Source organism: Solanum dulcamara, chromosome 6 (genome assembly GCF_947179165.1).
Source record: "Solanum dulcamara chromosome 6, daSolDulc1.2, whole genome shotgun sequence".
Taxonomy (NCBI): Eukaryota; Viridiplantae; Streptophyta; class Magnoliopsida; order Solanales; family Solanaceae; genus Solanum; species Solanum dulcamara.
Genome location: NC_077242.1, coordinates 6,209,425 through 6,227,264, shown reverse-complemented (window position 1 = coordinate 6,227,264; position 17,840 = coordinate 6,209,425). Strand labels below are relative to the sequence as shown.

The 17,840-nt window shown below is 33.9% G+C and overlaps 2 protein-coding genes across 2 annotated transcripts; both read right to left on the bottom strand.

Annotated features, from left to right (window-relative positions):
- Positions 1–1,346: 1,346 nt before the first annotated feature.
- On the bottom strand, positions 1,347–13,751 carry LOC129891385 (26S proteasome non-ATPase regulatory subunit 2 homolog A-like). The gene is made up of 26 exons (XM_055966725.1): positions 13,648–13,751; positions 13,417–13,556; positions 13,142–13,242; positions 12,211–12,331; positions 12,076–12,135; positions 11,882–11,949; positions 11,028–11,070; positions 7,915–7,980; positions 7,721–7,759; positions 7,552–7,634; positions 6,061–6,175; positions 5,793–5,867; positions 5,426–5,584; positions 4,957–5,064; positions 4,757–4,870; positions 4,532–4,672; positions 4,345–4,449; positions 3,968–4,189; positions 3,669–3,782; positions 3,381–3,596; positions 3,130–3,189; positions 2,926–3,039; positions 2,753–2,838; positions 2,283–2,391; positions 2,004–2,182; positions 1,347–1,884 (listed from the first exon to the last, which is right to left on the bottom strand). Exons 2-26 carry the CDS (start codon positions 13,540–13,542, stop codon positions 1,809–1,811), a joined length of 2,700 nt encoding a protein of 899 aa, XP_055822700.1. The 5' UTR covers positions 13,543–13,556; positions 13,648–13,751; the 3' UTR covers positions 1,347–1,808.
- A 1,919-nt stretch (positions 13,752–15,670) lies between these two features.
- On the bottom strand, positions 15,671–17,390 carry LOC129891860 (uncharacterized). The gene has a single exon (XM_055967337.1). The coding sequence runs from the start codon at positions 17,309–17,311 to the stop codon at positions 15,908–15,910; it is 1,404 nt and encodes a 467-aa protein (XP_055823312.1). The 5' UTR covers positions 17,312–17,390; the 3' UTR covers positions 15,671–15,907.
- Between the last annotated feature and the right edge of the window lie 450 nt (positions 17,391–17,840).

Below are 17,840 nucleotides of genomic sequence, written 5' to 3'. Positions count from 1 at the left end.
GTTTCAATGCACGTGGTGAATATATAACTATAATATTTTTAATACAATAATATATTCCGTTAATAAGAGAAAAAAATTATAATAGATTTTGAATTAAATATATTATATTATAGGCATGTTTCAATGCAGCTGGTGAATATATAACTAAAATATTTTTAATACAATAATATATTTTAGCATCATTAATAAGAGAAAAAAATAAAAATAATTATAATATTTTTTTAATTCAATAAATTATGCATATTATAAGCATATTTCAATGCACGTGGTGAATATATAACTAAAATATTTTTAATACAAATGTATTATAAGTATTATGTGTGAATTTCAAACATTTCAATACTATTCAAATTAATTGACATTGTTAAAAATATATTATATTTATTGAAATAACAATAATCGAATTCATAACAATGCATAATATTGAATTCGAATTGTAATATATTTTGAATTTAGTGTATTATACAATGCACGTGGTGAATATATAACTAACATATTTTTAATATAACAATATATTCCGTTAATAAAAAAAATTATAATAGATTTTGAATTCAATATATTATAGGCATGTTTCAATGCACGGGGTGAATATATAACTAAAATATTTTTAATACAATCATATATTCCGTTAACAAGAAAAAAAATTATAATAGATTTTGAATTCAATATATTATAGGCATGTTCCAATGCACGTGGTGAATATATAACTAAAATATTTTTAATACAATAATATATTCTGTTAATAAGAGAAAAAATAAAAGTAATGATAATAAATTTTGAATTCAATATATTATAGGTATGTTTTAATGCACGTGGTGAATATATAACTAAAATATTCATAATACAATAATATATTTTATCACCATTAATAAGAGAAAAATAAATAATAATTATAATACATTTTGAAATCAATTTATAACACATTATATGCATCTTTCAATAAATGTGATAAATATAGAATTAAAATATTTTAAATATAAATATATTATAAATATTATACGTGAATTTTAAACATTTTAGTATTATTTAAAATTAATTTTAAATTAAAATAATTAATTATTATTTTAAAAAAGGAGCAAGAAAGAGAAAAAGAAAGAAAAAAATAGATACGAAAAAAAAGAAGCAACAGTACGCACAAAGGGGGTAAAAAGAGGGAGAGAGAGAAAGAGGGATAATGGAGTAATTTTAATTATTAATTAAGATAAATATGCTATAGACCGTAATAAAAAAAACCCTAAAAAAAATAATTATTAATCTAAAAGAGTTTATTTATGTAAAAATTTCAATAATATACTAGTAATGTTAATTTCCCTAGGATACATGAGACCCAAAACAGAGCACAAAACTTTACTGTCAGAGCCAGAAACTGATATCAAGATGCAAATATAACCATTTTCACCTTTTACATAACTCAGCTCTCCCAAAGCATAGAGAAACGTAATTAAACCATGCCGGAAATAAAAGAGATAACGTGAACAGAAAACTGTAACATTTCCGTTTCAACTTCAGCAATAAATAACTATCTGCAGCTTTATACAAAACACATCAATGGGACAAAAGGAAAGAACACATCATGAAAGACAGTGCCGGTGAGAAACAAACTTGGAAACTTTCAGACACTTCTAAGCAAAGCTGGACCTGACAGCCTCAGTTGCCACCAAAATGTTAGCAAATGGATCTCATAGCATAGCAAATTCAGCAAATTAGACAGCATCATCAATGTCTCCTGCCATGCTTCCTTGATTAAAATATCGTAGGCCATCTAAAACATCTCCGACTCGTTCCATTCATATACCTCATTGAGGTCACTATTGATCATCTCTGTAATCAAGATTCTCCTTCAAGATGACAAAGCCTTCAAGAATGGGCGAAAGCGGAATGTACCTGAGCATTGACAACAAATACGAGTAAGACAAGCTACAGGAACAACATAGTTAAAAGGCAACTTCTTTTTTAAAAAGTCGGCAGAATACATATCAAATTGCAAAGAATAAGAAGTATACTTATCGGTTGCGAGCTCAGCTCGATCGCCGGCAGCAAGGAGAACCGGGGTAGAGTGGGTCTGGAAACCAGTAATGGTCTTGGGTCGACCTGCCTGACCTACAACATCAACAGCTTGGCCAACACGGACTGGAACCGACAAGGGTTTCAAATTTTCATCCACAGTCAGTAGCATCCTTGGCTGTGAAACCGGAGTAAAGACATAAAATTAGGAGCCGATAGCGGGGAAGCCAGGACAGGACCAAAAAAAAGGAATATGCTTTGGTCAACAGACAGCAAACCTGCATAGCTAAAGTTAGGAAATAAAGGACATAGTGATATTTCCCCAAGATAATGGCCTTCATATCAAGACATGCATGCAGCAGAGTTACCAGTCCAGCCAATGCAGTCCTGAAAAGTTTCAAAGGTGGTCAGCTAATAGAACTCTGCATAGGATCAAAGAGAGCTACTAGCTCATTAAGCTCTGAATAGCAGTATTTTTGTATTATATTAAATCAGCTTCTTAAGAATAAATCTACTGCACAGACTGCAAGAGAATTGGGATATAACGAACTAGTGTAACAGTTTGAAGTTTAATGCACCAATGTTCACTGTTACACATCAAGAAGAGAACTTGTCTCCATTGAATAAGAAAAATCAAATGCAACTTGTTGTGGACACACTTTCAAATAATGCATAGACTGTAGATAAGGTTTACTCTTCCATCATCAATATGGGGAAGTACATGCAAGTTGTAGAAGAGAGGGCTTACGGAGATAACAGAAAGTGTTCAGAATGATATGGTGAGAGAGTTAACAATCCCTTTCCCAAATGAACAAGACCTTGGGCAATCCGCACCTGCAGAAGTGATTCAAACGATCAGAACGGATGATGAACTTACTATTATAGAGTTGTCATAAGAGAACTAGGAAAATTAATTCTTACACAGAACAGAAGATTGGCTTCTTTGTAGTAGTAACTGGACAGATTACGTAGCATGCCAGCTATTCTGGCATTGTTTGTTCCTGCACCTATCAATCCCAAAGAAATGATAGCAGCCTACATATAGCATATAGATGAGCAGTTCAGATTTGAGAATTTTTTTAATAGTAACACAAATATCTACTTTCTGCTGTTCTTCAAACATACCATAGCTACTTCGGAGTCTGAATCATGACTAAGCCTGCTCAGAGTGTCCATCACAGTGACCTGTCCGAACCACCAAGGAGCAAAAGTTAAGCTTGCACATGACCCCCCAAAAAAGAGGGAAAAGCCTGGGCATCTACTGCTTATGAGTGAAAGACCTAACCAGAACACTTTTAAGTAACTCAACTCTAAAGAAGCAACAGAAAAAGGACAAAAGAAGAAGAGGTCAATTATAAAGATATATTCCAATATACCTTTGGGTTTGAAATGCAGAGGAGGGCAAGAGCCAAAGGAACTACTCTTCTGATATTTTGTTCTCCATACTGCAAAAGGTGTTCTAGTGAACGTATGGCCATTTCAAGTCCCAGATCTTCAGCCATTGCCACCATTGCAATACCAAGGACGGCCGGTCCCTGGAAGGTTTCACCCTTTTCAAAATGTTGGGCACATTGACCAAGAAAATGTTGGACCTGAGACATTGAAACTCTCAGTTATTGCAGTTACCCTCATGAAACCACTTAGAAGAGCAAGTCTTGTACTACCTTGAGCACATTGCCTGTTCCAGCATAGGCACAAGAAAGCAGGGTCATATCACAATGCTTTCTAATCTTTTCATTGAAGGTCTTTGAGACCTCGGCTGTAGCCTCAACACTTTCCTATAGAAAATAGCAGATGGATCCAAAATCATTATGGCAAGAAAAAAAGACCCGCAAGATCTCACAGTTCACTGCAACATTGATAAAAATATCCAGGCTATTGGGATTCTAAAGTAAGAACCGAAGTAAATTATATTTTCCCTCCCAAAGTTAATGAAAGCTATATCACACAAAAAATTGGTTACCTGCTTTCCAAGATACAGGAGACCAAGACCAAGAGGCAACAGGCGGGCAAAGGGCTCTCCTAATTCTGACTCACTTCGTTCCATCAATGCAAATATGATCGCCTGAGCAATCTCTTCGTTGCATGAACCCACATATACCAATCCCAATGATATAGCAGTAAAGGCAAGCACATCAAGGGATGCCTTGCTATCTCCAAGTATTGGGGTCAATTTACTACGGATCTGAAAATCAGTTTAGTCAATTAAATAGTTGTAAATAGCTAGAACCTTCCGTTGGAGCAAAAATAAAGTTTTTACATGGTAAATCTATTGCTAACTACAAAAGAGAGAAGCAAGTTTCACGTACACACAAATTAAAAGACAACTAGGAACTCTACCTGCTCATTCTGAGAACCAGCATAAGCAAGACCAAGGCCCATTATAGCACCGATTCTAATAGATGGGTCCTCTTTGTCTATGTACTCAGCTAGAAGTGCCAATGCCTGCTCAAAGAATTAAATTAAGATCGAGGGCTATCAAGTTCTGCAGAAGAAATAGAGTAGAACACAACATCAAGGAACTCACAGGGTCACATTCGTTCTTGATACCACAGTTCACAATCCCAACTCCCAATAGTGCACCAGCAATGACGTGGGTATCAGTACTATGGAAATACTTGTCAATTTGTGCAAGACCAGAATCAACATCCCAAAGCAAGATCATGCCCTAAATGTTTAGGCAGGAACAATCGGTAACTCATGATAGATAATGAAAAACGAATAGTGACGCCCAAACGGTAAAACTACGCACCAGACTAGCTGCAGCACTAGCTTTTCCATGTTCTTTATTTTTGAAAAGCCAGCTTGTTGAGGCAGTTGAGGCACCACCAGATGACGCCTCTGACGGCACAGACATCAACTTATCCTGGAGTAGAAATATAATGTGAATAGAAATATTCAAATTGATATATATCTGACCCTGAACCCAAACAAACAAAACACATAATATACCTGACCAAAGCCAGCATTGACAAAGGCATTTACAAATGTAGAGGCCAAATTTTGTCGTGCTGAATCTACACTTGCCCCCGCACTAGCCCGGCCATCAAGCAAATGTGGCTGATAAATTAAACAAAAGGGAATTAGCATTAATTTTGGTTGCCAGTGTTTTCTGTTTGCACGGAGTCGTGATATATAAAAATCTAATTTGCCAAACAAGCTCTTCTTCACCAAGGATATTAGGAAATAAAACAAGATATTTTGTTCCGCTCATCATTATTTTTCTTTTCTTTCTTCTTCAACTCAAGAAGCAAAAGGAGTATCGAGATTGTCAGGTTCAAAAGAAGATCAACACAGCGTGAAGACCATTCACCACCCAGGAACTGTCAGGTTCATATATTTCAATTAAGGAATATAGAACCTATGCAACAGTAGATTCAAATCACACGTAATGAGGGAAGGATAAATTTAAAAGTGCAACCTTGTATATGTCATCGGGGGTTTTTGCTTCCATGACCTCAATATCACGAGCAAGTGTAAGATAGCCTTCACTTAATTTAGTGTTGTTAATGATCTCCTGTAATCCTTCTCTTTCTTCATCTTCTGCACACATCTCTTCATCAAGCTCAAATGTCTGACCCTGCATTTCCAGACATTAATCAGCAATCTGAGATGAACCATCGAAGACAAAACTGATTTATGTCACAAGCTATAAATCCTGCAAAAATAACTCTCTGGGGCAAGGAATACGGGGTCGGGAGAGAATTATTTGGAATTAAAGGGGAGAGAGGACATTGAGAAGAAAGAGAATCCATGAAAGGAAAATTCACAGACAGAGGAGAACTTACATGGCGAGCAAGAATGTAACAGAACTGCTTCTTCCGCAGAAGATCATCACATGATGTAAACACTTGCTTTACATACTGCAAACAATAACATAAACCAAACAAAAACAAAATAGAATCAACTTATACCCTAATTTCAAATTAAAAAAATCTACAGATCCACTAGACTCTAACTTACTAGAAAACAGATCCATTACACTTGAGCAAACATCCCTACACTCTAACAAATGATGTTGGGAGGCGAACGAGAGTACTAATAAAAAGTACAGACCTGCGTGTTATCCAGGTATAGTGCAGTCACAAGTGCACTTGGATACTCCTCAAATTTCATATATATGGTGTATGCAATATCAAGAACCAACATGTCGTCAGGTCCAGGCAGGTATCTGTTAGAAAAAAACATGAGTTTTTAATGCAGAGGTACTGGAGAATCCAATATAGACATTAGATAATATTTAAGCTAGTGGTAACCAGCAGAAAGCAAACATACCAGCAGAAAACAAACAAAAGAAATGATGTAATATCACAATTTTTTTTTTGCATTGGGTGGGGGGTGGGGGGGTTGATAAGTAACATAGCATCTTTATATCTTAAAAGAAGTCGTGCGATATTTACTGGAGGGGAAATGACACATCTAAAGCAAGCTGAAAATTAGAAAGATGGGCTTCCTAAAAACCTTGTTGTTCAAGTGAGACTGAAAATTTGAACTACTGACCAGAACAAAACAGTAATTCAGACTTCACCTCTACAAAGTTATCCACTCCCAAAGATAGGCTTGCAAGGGGTAATGAGCAAGGATCTCAGTACAGACATGCCTTCACTTAAATCTTGTAGGAAGATCCAACAGACTATTATTACCTTGCTTTCGACTCTCCCTATATCCTTGTTCCTTCCCAATTCTCAATTTATTCTGTCCTTGATAAAAACTTTTGAAGGCATCACGTGAACCAACTGTTTTTAGAAAATAAATTTTCAGGAAGTGGTAGGCCTTCATCTTAAAAGTAAGCATAAATAGTACAGTACATCAAAAAAACTTCTAAGCAATGCCTTGAGGGCCTTAAATCATAACAGTGTAATACAGCAGGCAATGTCATATAGACACATCACGAGCTCGAATCCCGGCTAATGAAAGAAGTTGTCTAGTCTTCATTAAGTAGAGAAGGCAACAGAGTCGTGCATTATCCACCAAATTTCGAAGCTTGATACAATGGATTTGTAAGCTATCAAAAAAAGGTCTCTTTCTAAGCAATTCATCAATTTTAGTTAAGAACTTCGAATCTACAATCCAACTCGATGCAGCCACAAATAAAACTATGTAAATGTTCATAGCACTCTCCTGGTCAGCTTTCCTTTGGCCTGGCTTTCTTACTGTAATGCAATAGGTCAACCCCATTTTTTACATTAGTTTCATTATCAAATGAACTCCCAACAAACTGCAGATAATTGAGGACACATGAGAATAGCACATAAGGGTGTAGCCTAGTGGTCAATGAAGTGGGTTCAGAACCATGAAGCCTCAAGTTAAATTCCCAGTAAACGTTTGTCACTACCTGGTACCTGCAGTGGGGAGAGGTATCAGGTACCCAGTGGAATTAATCGAGGTGCGTGCAAGTTGGCAGGACACCATGGTTATCAAAACAAAAATGAGGATGAGCATCAAAACTACATAAAACTCCAGAAATCTTAATTTGCCAAGAGAAAATTCGCAAGATTCATATATTCTGACAAAGAACTTCCAAAATTGTGTCCTGAGCAAACTCACTTTGCTGAACTGGTGAGATAGGAGCATGTCCTTTTGTAATTTGTACTATCAACATGCTCGACTAAGAGATCAAGATCTTCAACCTGAAATAATTCAAAGAGATGCCTCACCAGGGCCACTCACAGAAACAGTGCATAAGTTATGTAAAGACGCAGAGAGAGAAAAATACCTCCATTAAAAGATCGACAGCCTCAGGTTCAGCATTATGCTGCATTAAAGAACAAGATATCAGTCAAAAACTGGTGTCCTTGAAAAAAAAGGAGATGGAAGCGATATGTTTCCGCATCAAAACAGGAAAAAAGGAAGTAAAGTTTTATAGTTCTATCCTGCAACTCAACTAAAAATAAATCTGAAGAATGATACCTTCATGTGAAAAGCAACAATTTGTTGCACAAGCTCCATTAGATCATCAATTGGGGCTTCTTCACTCTGGCATCGTTAATGCATCATAAGAATAGTAACAGAAAAGCTGATTAAAACCAAATTTAATTATTGCAAATGCAGATGTAAAGAAGTATGTCGTAACATTCACAAGATAAAGGTTGAAAAAGGTATGAAGTTGTTTGCTACTTCTTATTCAAAATGAAAAAGAACATGTAAATGTTACAACCTTCAAGTGGAAAATTTGTACATATAAAACTACTAGTTCCATGAGGTCTATGCTAAGCCCGGGCCGAAACTCAACAACAATGACATACCCGGTGAAATGCCACAAAGTAGGGTCTGGGGAGGGTAGAGTGTACGTAGACCTTACCACTACTCCGTGGAGGTAGAGAGGCCCCGGGCCCAAACTCAAATATAAAAATAATTTAATAATTAACTTTGTATCATAATTTTTTACTTCATAACATATAATTTGGTGGCACATTAAACATGTATTGGTGATAAGTATTCATAATTATCAAAGTTTGTAACACATGATTGGACAAGTATCAATAAAAAAACTATTTATAAGAAAGAAAACTTGGGTGGAGAATTTGAAAAAATCAAAGGGGCACACGTGGTTTGATATCAAACAACATGATTTAAAATATGTAGATGATTACAAGTGGACAAAGATCACTAATAAAAAAGCATTGAGATTTTTATCAATTTGTGAGCGTACAATTTCTTAGTTATAAATAGAAATAAGTTGCTTTCGATATTTTATTAAGTTTTAAATTCAGGTAGCAAGAGTTTTTGCAAAACTAATTTTTTCATCTTCTAGAATCATCTAACAAGACAAAATTTCAATAACTTCAAATTTGTACTACAATATTTCTACCCTTAGTCTATAACTTATTCGGATGGTTGTTACCTATCAATATTGTTAGTTTAAATATAATGTTTGATTTCCTTGTTACTTAAATTATATTGTACCATATTATTAAATTCATCATTACGTAACACGAATGTAACAATTGATTTGGTGTGGTCACGCTATTACCTTATTTTTCTCATTTTGCCTTTGCTTATTATTTGATAATTCTATTTTATCATTTGCCTTGATTTTTCTTAAAATAACTCTATCCCGTACCCTACTTTTCTTTATAGTATTATAAGTTTATACTTCTGATTATTGATGTGTGTGACATTATGTAACAACGAAAAATAATACAATCTATCCAAACATTATATTCGCCCGACAATACACTACAATAAGATACATATAAAAAAACATTATGTTATAGCCACCATCCAAACAAGGAGTAGAGACTTTACTCAATAATATTGTTATAAAAATATTAATAAATAATAATTAAGTACATTTATATAGTATTACCTTTGGCCCATTTTACTTGTCCTGTTTATTTTTTGCATACCCCTTAAGATATACTCTCTTCATCCCAATTTAGTTGTGGTCTTAGTACTTTTTACATCCATTAAGAAAAAGAAAAATACAAAGTACTATTTACTAAGTAGCTTTTATGAATTAGATTTTTTTGAGAATTGAGGGGATAAAAGTTAGGATATGGAGGGAAAATATGACACCACCACGTGTAGTAGGTTAGAAGTTCACATCACCAAAGATATAAAATTACGATTTTACTCCAGTGAGGCCTACAAAACTTAGCTATCCTCCCTTATATTACTATTTTTTTAACACAATGACGCTACCTCCCTTATATTACTATTATTACTATATATAAGTGAGAATGACAAATTTCGTAGTCCTTACAGAGGTAAATCCAAAATTTTGATTCTTTAGTGATGTGTGAAGTTGCCACACATGGAATTTGATGTTCGTCTTTGGCAATTGATGTTTGTCTTTTTCTTACATATTCCCATTTTGCCCTCATTTTTTTTCTTAAGGCCATTCCCACTTGGGCCTTTGTAATTAATGCGACTATATGAATCTCTTCTTACCACTTATTAGATTACCTTTTAGTTAATACTCTCTCTTAAATAAATAGTCACTTTGGCTCAAAAAACATCTCAAAATAATTGTTAGTACGGAATTAAAATTTACAATTATCAATTCTACCCCCATAGATCTCTTCTATATTATTTAATTCTCAAAAAGCATCTAATAATCAGGTAATTAGTAATACCTTGTGTAGATATATTTCTTAATGGACATGAAAAAAAACTAAAACAATAATTAATATGGTACGGATGGGTATTTTTCAAGGGGTGTATAAAAAATAAAAGACAAGTAAAATGTGGATCAAATGGAGTCCTTATTAATGTACTTTAATAATTATTTATTAATATTCTTATAAGATCATTATAAAGTCAATTTTTGTAAAGGCTCTAAATTAAGGTTACAAATATTTGTAATATAAACTTGATGTTATTGAATTCTTTTGTCGTATTAGATTATTCAATAACATGAAACAAGAAATTTTGCAAAAATTCTTGCCACATGAAATTAAGAGTGAAATTAAAACTTAATAAATATCAGGTTAAATTTATTCCAATCGATAATTAATAAATTACTTGCTCACAAAAAATGCCACTATCCGATTTATGATCTTCATCGAACTGTAATTATTTACACATTTAAATCATGCTATTTTATAAAATATCGAATCACTGTGTTCTTTTGTTTTTTTCTAATTCTCCGGCCAAAATTTTTACCTCATAAACATTTTTTAATTAAAATTATTCAATTATATGATTAAGAACTTTAATAACTATAAAGACTTATCAACAAGACTGTGTAACGTGCCATTAGATTATATTAATGATAAAGTAAAAAAATAACATAAATTATACTTCTTTAATTAAAATTATTACTTTTATATCTTGAGTTTGGGCTTAACACGGGCCTCGTAGAACTAGTTTAGTAGTAATATGCCATGGTAAGAGAATCAATGACTTGTAAAAAGATGATAGAAGGTACATATGTATAATAGCAGTAAAGTTAACCCAAATTGCTGATGCATAAAGTATCCAGAACTCTAAACAAAGCATGAACAGCACAAACTGTATAGAAACACATAGTAATATTCTTCTGAAACCTTACACAACTTAAGATTTGAAGGAAAACAAACCTGCCGCTTTACATACTCTTGTGAAATTTCTCCAGCTAAGTTCCTGTAGAAATAGTCTGTTAGCCAAGAATTGAGGAGTAGAGTGGATTGGGAAAGAACTGAGAAATGGAACACATGAATTCACACACAAAGTAATGTGTATCGAGCTAGTATCTTAATATTGAAACGGAACACGATCAGAAATCCATCTCATGCATTACAATGGATGACTAGCATTAACATTACACAACCATATAGATAAACATCTTTGGATGATGCTAATAGTGATTTTGGGTCAGTTAGCGTCCAACCTGACTAATCCATCACATAAATCCCATAAGACACAGATGGAAGCTAATTGTGCCACGCTGCCACTAAGGCTGAAGTAGATGGGCTCACTGTGAATGTTCTAGCTGGGATTCAGGCTTGGAGTCTCCGTGTTGTTACTCCTAGGGCTCAACCCCAACACTAGGGACAAGGACATAGATATACTTCTCTACTGCTAAAAATTCCTTTCCCCTTAAAATGAACCAGAATTCATGCAGATATATAGAGTTTATTTCCTGATACTATACTATGTTTCACAAAACAGCATATGTCAATGATTTCATGCACATACTCATGTGCACCATTGATGTCCGTCAAGACTGGGAAATAATATAAATACAAATATGAGCCTGTTTCAGAGCTGTAAAGCACAGAGAAGTTGCAGATTTTCTGAAGTCGTATCTTAATTAGCTATTCCAGAATAAGTTTTAAATAATCGTAAATAATATTAATATATTTTTAAAAATAATAGCATACATAGGAAAAAAACAGAGAGGATTAGGATACTTAAATAAGAGTTCAATAAATGTACTAGCTGTCAAACTTACCTAACGTATTCGTGTCCCCAGGAACCAATGTCATCTTGAGAACCCAACAGTCTATACTTCAAGCTCTCCTGTAAGGACCAATAGAATTGATAATACCCATAAAATAGATGAAGAAGTTGTTAATGTTCACATAAGCACGAGTAATAGCATATCACACATGCAGAATTATTAAATACATCAAAAACAAGACTTACCCTTTCTCCTTCAGCTGACATTGTCAGAGCCAAAACAGAAAGTATATCTGCCAGAAGTTTCTGCATGCAGTTGAAATTGTGTGAGTGAAATTTATTCAACTTCAACAGCAGTTAAGTGCAATGCCAGTTCCATACCTTCAAATCTGAGTCAGACATTTTTTCATAATATCCCTTCAGTGTTCCATAGTGGGGACGCAAGAACTTTAATGGTTTTGGAACTGATGTCATCGAGCTTGTTGCTGTACGAATTTCCTGTCTATAACAAAGAAAAGATGAATAAGAAAAAGAGACAAAAAAGAAATGTCCTAGCTTGTGTAAAGGAACGGCCCTAAAAAGTTCGAGGATTGATGATTTAAGAAGGCATTTGATTTCTCATTCAAACTGAAGTTTAGAGCTTATAGACAACTCTAGAAAAAATTGGTATAGTATAATCATCCACTGGTATTTCGAGGATGCAACATTTAAATATACATGCTTCATATGCATGTAGTGCACACTAATTCTCAAAGGGCTATCTTTTATACATGCATACATTCATTTTCTATCAGTTGTCATGTCTAACTGATGGATTTCAAAGCACTTTCAAATGGGGTCGTAGCTCTTTCTGAAAGAGTTCCCAAAAGAACATGCCAGCTAACAATAAAATTGCAACTATTACATTTAATATTCAAGAACACTTATTCTACTACAGGTGTATTTAGCATATATGCAACATTCACAGAGAAGAGAAAAAGGGGAATGTAGAACCATCTTCAAGCTGCCATTAAAGCACTAAAGACAACTTCTACCAGGCAGTTCCCCTCCTTGTGTGCCCCCGAAATTTCCCTCAAAACAACACAGCATGGGAAGCAACTAGAATATCAAAGCCCCAAAACATATTTAAGGTCCCAACTGAAGCTCAACAAAACCTTAAACCTTTAGACTACCTTTAGCTGTAAACATTGTCCAACTTAAATGGGAATTCAGCAGCTCACCTCAAGTCTCAACAACTACCCCTTGATCCCAGACTAGGTCAACTTCCATCCACATACCCGAAAAATACGAAGAACGGGTGAAAGAAAAGTACCTCATACTCTCAAGTGCAACCTTTTGTAGTCCTGGATCAGCATCTTGAACTCTCTCCACATACAATTCCAATTGCTGCTTCAACGCCAAATCCTCCTCCGACTAATCCCAGCAAAATCAATAGAGAGAAGTGAAAACATAAACAAATCAATCAACTTTCAAATTTTGATTCCATGTTAACTCTCTCAGCACAATTTCACTCAAAAATTAGTAACAACAACTAACAAGTGATGAATTAAAACATTCAAAATTCGATTTTTCTTCGAGTTTACTTACGAGATCTTCATCTTTCTTATCATCCTTTTTCTTTGGGTCCTTAGAAGGAACCTTAATTGTTGCCTCTTCTCTTGTGGACTTGTTGCCGTCAGCACCAGTACTGTTTGGATCCGGAGTCTTCGACATTTTTAGCTAAAACCCTAGCAGAGAAATTGGAAGTAGTAAGTACAAATTATTGAAATGGATTGTGTAATAGCTTAGAATCATCAATTCAAATACAAGTGAACATACGAGAAATAGAACTGATGTTGAACACTGACAATGGAAGAACAAAGGTTTTCGTCTTCACCAAGCTAAAGGTTGTACTTGTTTGGTTTTTCTTCTAAGACTTTTTTATATATGCACACATAAAAGGGACAAGAACCGGATCCTGGGAGGATTTTTGGGCTTTCCCAACTTTAACGGCCCATCTATGGTCATATACTCTTTTAAGCCCAAAACTGTATTTGCTTAGTGTGGGCTTGCCACTTTAACAGCCCATCTTAGATTAAGACTAAGAAATAACGTTTAGGAAAAATTACTTGATTGAGTGTTTTTTACAAATTAATTACTGATTTTAGCGATATTTTGTATTTATTATCGTTTATAGCAATACATAGCAATATTATGATAAATCTACACTTGTATTAAAAGTGAATTATACATACAATATAAATGTATTATAAGTGTTTTAAAATATATATTATGTTTGTGTAGTAAAATCGACATAATGTACTATAAGTCTATCAAAGTATATGATAAATGTATTATCCATCTATAAAACTTTTATTATATATGTTTTATAAATAGTTATCTGCAATATGTATTAAAACTGTATTATAAGTGTTCAATGAATTATTATTTTTATTGCTATAGATGGTAAATATTTTCTTAATATTATATATTTATGTAAGTTTCCCTAACGTTTACTGGCCACTTTTTACAGCCCTGTTTTTAATAGCGGAGTTTGAAATTTGATGGGTGAAATTTTATAATAATATCCTTAAATTTCGCCAACAAAATTTAAAATTTCATGTCAATGAATATACAAATGGCTATTTATGAATTGTTCTCTCCACTCTCGAACACATCTCATCTTTAACCCACCTCTGTAGTCCTCATCCCTATCACCCTACCATGACCTTCACCTCTCATAGCATTTATGCGGATTATATACAAATATTATCATAGTAATATTTTTTGTTTACGACCAAACACAAGAAAATAAGTAAGAAACTCACGTATATACCTAGAAAATATTTTCAATGAAACACATTTTCCCTTATACCAAACACACTCTCTGGTCCGTTTAATAACTACACAAATTAGCTAAATTAGCCACAATCATACTGGGGAACTTTACATAACTATACAGACTTAAAGTACATTACAGATTTTTAGCAACATTTTCTTTCAAATTTATGTTTCATAATAGATTCTAATGCATAAAACGAATCCCAATTGGACCACAAACAATTCTTTCCAATTTTCTAGCTAAAGAATATTCTCCTAGTATGTTAAGTTATATATTAACACAAAAAACTCTTAAAATTAGCTGTTTATATTACAAAAATTAGTGTTTTTTAAAAATCCATAATTAATATATAGTAACCAACTGACCCAACACTTTAAGCCTAAGTAGTGAAATGAAATGATGTATGACTTGAAAAAAAAAACACCTCTAGAGCAAAAGTAAGATGCTCATGTAAATCTTTTCTCTTTTAGTTTTTTTTCCTTTCTCATACTTTTTCCCTTTAATACAATTTTGGAAATCATTATGTAAATTTTGAAATTCAAACTTGAAAAAATAGTTATCTGCTCCAAACCACATGAAATCCGCGTACATTATGATCTTTTTTTAATCAAACAAGTTTATAGGAGTCTATATCTTGGATTGCTAAATCTGCTCAGGAAATAAAAGAAAGCCACCACTAGGACAAAGGGGCGGAGCCAACATTTCAATGTCCTAGATTCTATATTAATAATTCAAACCTATTTATTAAACTTTTTAAGATAAATATAAAATTTGAACTAAAGTTATTGGATTCGATCGAACCGTAAATTGTACTTTAACTCCGTCCCTGCACCTGCATGTGTTTCTCCGTCGAACTCGTCACACCTAATGCGATTTACATCTGTGTGAGATTTGCGTAGTTTCCTTATTACCAAGAAAAAAAAGGAAAAACTGAAGATACAAAAATATTAGTACAAGTTTATAACCAGGCATGAAACTTCAATGTCATTATAATTATAAAAAAGTATTAAAATTCAAAAGTGTTAAACAACACAAAGTTCCCTTGGTCTGATTTGCAGAACTGCATAAAAAAAAGTGTTTGCAGACACAAGTAGAACTAATACACAAACATTCACTCATAATAACTTAAAATTGAATCAAACTCTGTAAAATCTATTTTCATGTCCCCCTCACAATAACTTAAAATTGAATCAAACTCTGTAAAATCTATTTTCATGTCCCCTGCTTTTGTCCTTCCAATTGATAAATGTTTTCTCTTCAAGGAAGTTCATACTGATTCTCAGTGCCTGGATAGTCCTGCTGTCTTTTAAACTCTTCCATGGTCATTTTCTCACCATTTTTACCGTAAAAGTAGTTGCCATTGTCCAAAAATCTCGTGTCACTCAATCCTTGCCTTTCCACCATATTGGCATTGTTATTGTAGCTGCTAGCATGATCGTAGTTGTTGTTGTTGGGATTCTCATTCTTGATGTCATGGTAGTACTTTCCATTGTCCAAGAATCTTGTGTCGCTTAATCCTTGCCTCTCTGACATATTCTCAGAGTATCCATTGTTGTTGTTGTTGTTGTAATAACTCTTGGAGAAACCGTTACTGTTGTAATTCTCGGAGAAAACATTATTGTTATCGTTGTAATTCTCGGAGAAAACATTATTGTTATTGTTGTAGTTAGTGTTGTAATTCTGGGAAAAGCCGTTGTTGTTGGAATTATCGGAGAAAAGATTGTTGTTGTTGGAATTATCGGAGAAAAGATTGTTGTTGTTGTTGTAATTCTCAGAGAAACCATTGTTGTTGCTGTTGTAATTCTCGGAGAAATCCTTGTTGTTGTTGTTGTATTTCTCAGAGAAAACATCATTGTTTTTGTTGTTGTTGTTGTTGTTGTAATTCTCGGAGAAATCATTGTTGTTGTTGTTGTAATTCTCGGAGAAATCATTGTTGTTTTTGTTGTAATTCTCGGAGTAGCCGTTGTTGTTGTTGTTGTAATTCTCGGAGTAGCCGTTGTTGTTGTTGTTGTAATTCTTGGAGTAGCCGTTGTTGTTGTAATTCTTGGAGTAGCCGTTGTTGTTGTTGTAATTCTTGGAGTAGCCGTTGTTGTTGTTGTTGTAGTAATTCTCAGAGTGGCTATCGTAATTGTAATTGTCGGAGTAGCCATTGTTGTTGTTGTTGTTGTGGGACTCGTCCGTATTAAAACGGGCACCTTGAAGTTCCTTTGCAGGAGTTTGAGTTTCTACATCATCAAGATTTGTGACAGTAGTAGAAGGAACTTCTTGAGAATGAGGACCATAAAGTCCATAAGGAGTGTCACTCAATAGGGGTGTTGGTGCTTCAATGTCACCTTTCTCTGGTGCTCCTGCTGGTGTTGGCATGCCAGGATCTTGATCACCCCCTTTAGGTGATGGTGTTGGACTTAAGGACGACAACGGAGGAAATGTAAAATCATTAAAGAAAGGTGTTGGTGCTGATGCTGGTGCTGGTGTTGGTGATGAAATTGGACTTAAGGATGAAAATGGGGGAAAACTAATTTCATTAGAAATTGGAGTCGGAGCAGGTGAAGGAGATGTAGGAATGATCATAAACTTGCTATTTCTAGCTTCAATTTGCACAAATGGAGTTGAAATCACCAAGAACAAAATGCACACCACTTGCTTGATGAAATAACCCATAGTGAAAAAAAAAATGAAACAAAAAAAGGGTAAGTAGAATATTGAGAGTGTTGGTTTTCTTGGATCTCTAATTTTCTTCATTCTTATGGAGAATTTATATAAAGTAGTAAAAGTGCAATATTTTGATTTAATTTTAGCTTTCCGTGATTAATGTGAGTAGATTGAGGAATTGTGGGGAATTTTTCTCTGATTTGTGGGGTTGGTGAAATTATGACTTTTGATGCATGCTGCATGTGCTATTCCATTGAGGATGTCTAACTAAGAAGGCACCTTAATTATAGGCAGAAAATAAAAAAGCATGATTTGGTCCATAGTCAAAAGATAGTGTGTTTGTACTGTGTCTTTCTATTTTATTATTTTCCTTTCTTGCTTTCTAGATAATTAAATTCAGATTAAATGCTCCAATGTAGGGTAACATGAAATAAAGAAAAGGGAGGGGTAGGGGTCCATTCATAACCAATTTTGCAGTTGAGTTAGGTGGATCACTTTAGTTAAAAACTTCACTTTTTTTAATTTTAGGTTTAAAATT

Coding starts and splice junctions, on each gene's coding strand:
- LOC129891385 (XM_055966725.1), bottom strand. CDS start 13,542: ATGTCGAAGACTCCGGATCCAAACAGTACTGGTGCTGACGGCAACAAG. Junction 6,176..7,551: donor TATCTCACCAGTTCAGCAAA/GTGAGTTTGCTC, acceptor TTTTTCTAACAG/ATACCTGCCTGGACCTGACG. Junction 5,868..6,060: donor TATACCTGGATAACACGCAG/GTCTGTACTTTT, acceptor TATTGTTTGCAG/TATGTAAAGCAAGTGTTTAC.
- LOC129891860 (XM_055967337.1), bottom strand. CDS start 17,311: ATGGGTTATTTCATCAAGCAAGTGGTGTGCATTTTGTTCTTGGTGATT.